Here is a 6,000-nt window from a genome sequence, read left to right as displayed (position 1 = left end):
GGCAGGCAGGGGCTTCTGGCCCGGGAAGGCTTCCTGCAGCCAGTGCGTCCAGAGGCTCCCACAATGAGCTGGCGCTAAGACACGGGGAATGCAGGAAGAGCCGCTGAGAAATTCTCCGTACCTCACCCCAGTCAGCGTTCGTTTCTAAAGGGGGCCAAACGGCAGACGCCTCGCACTGGTTATGGTAACTTCCACCTCTCTTTGAGATCTAAACACACTAGCTCCCCAGCACCACGCCACACACACATTTTAAAATTACCATGAAACAAGGAAGGAGGGAGGATGTGGCACATGCCATCCTACATCCCACGCACATCAGGTAAAGGACATCTAAATTCCTATGTCATCAAACGACTGATCCCACAAATGGGCCCAGGCAAGGCTGCCCACGTCCGCTCATGTTTACAGACAGCATCACGCGGGTTCAAGCACGCAGGCAGCTCCAAGACCGAATCTCGCAGCCCAAAACCTTTATGGGGGGGGCAGCTGGCTCCCCGCAATCTGGCAGGCCCCTTCTCTCGGGTCACTCTTCTGTCCCTGCAGAAGAAAATCACAAAGGACTTCCACACTGCTTGAGTTAAAGTCTCCATTTATTTTTATTTTTTTTACAAAAATCCAACATAAGACTATTGTGCTCATGACTGGAAAAGGGGGTGGGATGGACATGGCATGGACATCAAAGAGCTTCCGCCTGCAAAACGGCATCATTTCAAACCAGGAGCCGCCTGCGCACACGCACAGGCCGCGGCCGAGGAGGGGCTCCCGCCCGTCCAGCCAGGGCCCCGCCGGCCGCGCAGGCCTGGGCTCGAGGAGCGGCGCGCACCGCGCGGAAAACCACCGTCGGCGGCGCAGACGCTCAGACGGCCCCGGGAGCACCTTGGGGACGCTCTCACGTAGGGGAGTGCCCCCCGGGGTGAAGAGCAAACTGGCTAGCTGGGGACGAGGACGTCCTGGGCCCAGGCGACAAGGGGTGACCTGCGGGCGGCCGGGGAAACCCACGTGAGCCCGCAGAGCCGTTCGCGTGTTGCAGGAGTCCCAGTCACGTGGCGTACAGGCCGTCTGAGTTTCCCAGCGGGACAGGTGGGCACCGAGGGCATTCGAAGCGTGTGGCTGGGCCTCCCCGCGGCCACCTCGCAGAAAACAGCAGTCACTCTCCAGGAGCGCCTAACCGAGCAACATAAAAGGTCTGACTGCCCAGCCTCTTGCTCCTGAGCGGCGTCCCTTAGGCACATGGCCAGTGTCCAGCAGAGCCTGCTGCTTGGAGTCCCTCAGGTTAGTGTCCTGTTAGGTCCAAACAGCGCTCGCCTTGTTGGCTGCTCTGACACCATAACCCTCCCTGCAGTAGACGTTGATGTCATCCAGAATCTCAGGCCACTCGGCTACTCCTGGATCTCCCAACAGCATTCGGGGACCCACCAGCCTGGCTCCGCGACAGGGGGTCCTAACACAGACTGCGCCTTTCTCACCGGGTCCCACTGAAAGCCAGTTTGTGAGTTCCTCACATTAAAATAAACAAGATAAAAATAGCAGCCACATATATAGCTCAAAACACCACACTCTTTGGCTCCCCAGAGGGAAGAAGGCTACTGCTAAAAAGAATAAAGTTAGGAGTCAAGGAAAGGGCAGTTAGAAAGTTAGGGTGCAGGGAGTCTGGACCCCTTTGCTGGGCTGCTGAGAAGCAAAACTGGATTTCCTGGGTAGCTGCCTCTGTAGGAGAGCGACAAGAAGATGCCAGTGGGAACCTCTGGAGGCCACAGCCCTGGTCTTGTGTGCCAATAAGGAGAGGTCCTTCAGGTCCAGCTAGCCCTCTACCCGGGTGGGAGCTACAGGACAGAACCTGGCTTCAGAATGATACTTGAAGAGACCCACTGAGACAGACAGGTCAGAGGAGAATGTGCCCCCAAGAAAGAGATGCACAGGGTGTCACGGTCTGGGGAAGACGGAACTGGCTTAAGGCATGTACATGACCAGGACAGACCTGAGCTTTTGTCCAGCTGTGGGAAACCACCTGTGTTCAACTTCACTGCAAGAAAGTGGGGTCCAGGAAAATGGTAGAAGTCATGGGTTAAATCCCTGCCAGATGCCACCGACACCCTCTTCGGTTCTCCTACTGCCACCACCACCACCAAAAAAAAAAAAAAAAAAAAAAAAATTAGCTTATTTCCATTTCAGCCAGGGAATAGAAATGTAAACCCAGAGTGGAAAGTGGTGTATGAATGCCTGTGGAATCTCAGGCCGGACTGGAGCCTATCTTCTTATCATTCTGGCACATACCAAATCTCAAGGGGTCCTGGGACAACCTGGCATGAGGGATCTAAAAACTACAGGTAACATAGGGCATAGGTCCAGACAAAGGTGGAGGGAAGGTGAATTTCACCAAGGTATTTATCCCAAGGCAGGCGCCTTGCTGTAAGACTTCCCGGCCAGCCGGGTGGGGGTCCACAAAGGATGCTCGCTCGTTCTATACCAGAGAGAGTAGGCCAACCTGCAGACCACTTCAGATCACAGCTGGAGGTGCGGCCTGCCACTTCTCTGTTCTCTTACATGAGAGAGAACTTCCAGGAAAGCCTGAAGCCAAAGCACAACATGTGTTTCAAAAGGAGGGCCGAACAAAAAGAGCCATCTGGGAGCACTGTCTTCAGGTCTCACTCCTTCCTCATTCTTCTCTTTCAAACGGGAGAGAATGGGTGCGCAAGGACAAGTTCTGGGACAGCTTGACCTAGCGATGAATCCTCAAAAACACTCAATCCAGCACAGGGAAGCCCCGCTGTTCCCAAAGGTGCAGGTCCTCCCCACGGACTCAAGCAACAGGAGGTCGCGAGCTCCAGATCACCTGTTGGCAACAGATGGAGGAAGAAACAAACCAAGAGGGCTTATCTCGTCCAGGGCCCCCTAGGAGGGCCAAGCCTGCCCTTTCTTGTTGCACACAGATGCCCTGGGGAATACGGAGATGATCTTTAAGGATGAGCCAGATACCATAAGGCCAGGATCCATCTCCACCAACGTACAGAACATCAGGAAACTCAGTGGGTCCCTCACTTTGTGAAACAGGCAGAAATCTCAAACTGCCCCCCAAATCTATCTATATATATATATATGTATATGTATATGTATGTGAGAATGTGTGTGTGCATATATATATACATATATATACACACATATATATAAATAAGCCTCGAATGGCAAATCTGAAACTTTCTTTTAAATAATAATAGTTGTTACTGAATTTAAAAACCACAAACCAGCTGTCCCGGGCTTATGAACTGCGTGAGTGACTCCCCGGAGTCCCCATGATCCTCAGTGTAAGCTATCAGTCAGTGCCCTGTGTAGGGAACCCCCATGTCCTCCGACCAGGGTTCCAGGCCCAGTGTGGCCGACTTTAAGAAGGCTATGTCCTTTCCACTCTTTCTGCCGCCTCTCCCAGCAGACGGTTTGGGCCACCCGCCCAGCGGGTGGCCCTGACGCCCTTCAACATCTAGGAACCTTAGGAACCGTCTCCCCCACTCTGCTCATCCTCTCCCCAAAACTTGCAATGCCCCTAGATGAATTTGAAGCACTTGGTCTTGTCGTGGGGCAGGCGGGTCTTGAAGAGCACAGAGTCCACCCTGAACTGAGTGTACAGCAGGGGCATATAGCCATACACCTTGACAAAAAAGTTGATACATCTGTGCCGCTCATGAAAGTGGGAATCATCGTGTGACAGGGCCTGAGGGCATCCTGGGCATCGGAAGGTCCACCGAGAGGTCACCTGGGAACAGGGAAGAAAGAGCACAGTGAGAACCGCAGGGACCAGGACAGACAGAAATCCTGCCACCTCACCAACCCGCCGTGTCCATTTTGCCAGGGAAGGCACTGACCGCAGGTGGCCACGTTCACCCCTGGGGGAGTCAGAAGCCAGAGCCTCGGCTCCCTTCCTGCCGCATATGTAGCTGTATCGTTGGAAAGGGTGCTCTTTCCAAATGACCTAAATGGTAGGTATCAAAAGCCTGAAAAGGTTTAGCATTACTTGTCTCAGTAACTCAGCCTCTAGCATTTATCTGGGTCGCACAGCAAGATGTAGGTCTAAAGGTGTTCATTTCATCAATGTTTTTAGTAGCAAAATACTGGAAAAGTACCCATCAAAAGGGGACCAGTTAAATAATTATGAAATACTACACATCCACTAGAAAAGATATTTAGGAAAATTATATCTGAAGACATGGCAAAGTGGTTATATTATAGTAGCAGCAGTAGTAGTAGTTATGATGATGCTGATGAAATTTCAAGCAATTAGAAGAGTATAAAGAAGAATACCACAGCTTCACTACCAGCAATGTGGCAGACCAAAGAACATAAAAACTCCCTTAGCAGAGAATACCTGAAAATGCAGGATGAACTATATAAACTAACTCTTTAGAGAGAGTAATGAAAGAAAACTTGTAAGGAAAGAAAGGAAATGAAATGTAAAGAAAGAAATTAAACCCTCAGAGGCCAAAATAATGAAAAAGCCTGAATCCAATGAGATAGCCAGGAGCTTTGGTTTTTAACGGGCTGGGGAGGCAAGAGCCACAAAACTTTACTGGAGATTTTTTAAACACCAGGACCCGGTGGAAGGCTGCACAGGTTGGAGGCAGCTCCACAGAAAGCTGTCTTCTTCCCAGTCTTAGCTCTAAGTGGAAGAAGAAACATCACCTGTAAGAATGTATAATCACACACTGGCCCTCACCCACCTGAGGCTAGGGTTTGTTACCTGTGTGTCCTGAAAAGATGCTAATTTAGTTTAAACAGGTCTCAAGTAGGTACTGACCCAGGGTACGTGGAAGAAGCAAATCCAAATCCTCTCAGGTATAAATTCAGGCCTCCTAGAAATTCTATAAGTAAAATCCCAAAGAATATGATTTCACAATCAAAAGTCACAAAAAAAGGGAATGAGCCACATGCGGGAGAATCTGCAGAAACAACAGAATCAGACCCCAAAACCCCAAAATCGCAGGATTCTCAGTTGGTAACTAGAACAGTAAGTGTATATGTGCCCTGAAATTTTGAAAGACTACTTAAAGTTTGATAAAGAAAGAAGGGACTCTCAAAGAAGTCCTAGTGGAGGGGCGCCTGGGTGGCTCAGTCGTTAAGCGTCTGCCTTCGGCTCAGGTCATAATCCCAGGGTCCTGGGATCGAGCCCCGCATCGGGCTCCCTGCTCCGCGGGAAGCCTGCTTCTCCCTCTCCCACTCCCCCTGCTTGTGTTCCCTCTCTCGCTGTCTCTCTGTCAGATAAATAAAAATCTTTAAAAAAAAAAAAAAAATTCCTAGTGGATATGAAAAAGAACCAAATAGAATAGGAATGAAAAGCATACTGAATTAAATCAGATAATGGATGGATGTGAAGAGAAAACTAGTGAGGAAAAGTATACTAAAATTATTACCCAGAATAGAAAATACTGACTGAAAGCTTTAAAATATAGGAAAGCAAGATTGAGAGACATGGAGAAGAGATACTGTATGATTCCATTTAGATGAAGTTCAAAAAGAGGCAAAACTGATCCTGCAAGAGAAAAAAGACCTTGACTCGCTGTCATTCCGCCAGCTGAGCTCTCCTGCCTGCAGGAACCCAGCGTCCTCCTCGCCCTGCCCTCCCTCCAGTGGCCGCGGTGTGGGGGAATGACTCAAGAATGCGGGGAAGACGCTCAACCTCCGTAAAAACCAGGCAAACGTAAATGAAAACAGTGGGATACAGCTTATACCCATCAGATAGGCAAAAATGGAAATGTGGCCGTACCAAACATCAGGATGTGGAGAAACTGCAACTATTATACAGTGCCGGGGAGTATGTACACTGGTGGGTCTATTTTGAAGAAAGTTTGGTATTATCAAGTATAACTGAAGGTACATCAGTGAGAGGAATGGATGGGGGGAGGGTGATATTAGACATCTACTCTATTTATAATGTTTTAATTTATTTTCTTTTTCTTTTTCTTTTTTTTTAAGTAGGCTCCACGCCCAGCACGCAGCCCAACGCGGGGCTTG

At 49.8% G+C, this 6,000-nt stretch overlaps 1 protein-coding gene across 9 annotated transcripts in view; it reads right to left on the bottom strand.

Annotated features, from left to right (window-relative positions):
* Nucleotides 1-564: 564 nt before the first annotated feature.
* The window catches only part of EXTL3 (exostosin like glycosyltransferase 3), a 154,831-nt gene continuing 149,395 nt past the window's right edge, over nt 565-6,000 (bottom strand). For all 9 annotated transcript variants that reach the window (XM_032388980.1, XM_032388981.1, XM_032388977.1 and 6 more), the window contains one exon: nt 565-3,748. In XM_032388980.1, coding sequence (XP_032244871.1) covers nt 3,539-3,748 — 210 coding nt within the window. In that variant the 3' untranslated portion in view covers nt 565-3,538. The remainder of the gene's footprint in view (nt 3,749-6,000) is intronic.

The sequence above is a fragment of the Phoca vitulina genome, unplaced genomic scaffold, assembly GCF_004348235.1.
Source record: "Phoca vitulina isolate PV1807 unplaced genomic scaffold, GSC_HSeal_1.0 scaffold53, whole genome shotgun sequence".
Classification (NCBI taxonomy): Eukaryota; Metazoa; Chordata; class Mammalia; order Carnivora; family Phocidae; genus Phoca; species Phoca vitulina.
Note: the sequence above shows the minus strand (reverse complement) of the source record. Positions and strands in the feature narration are given on the sequence as shown.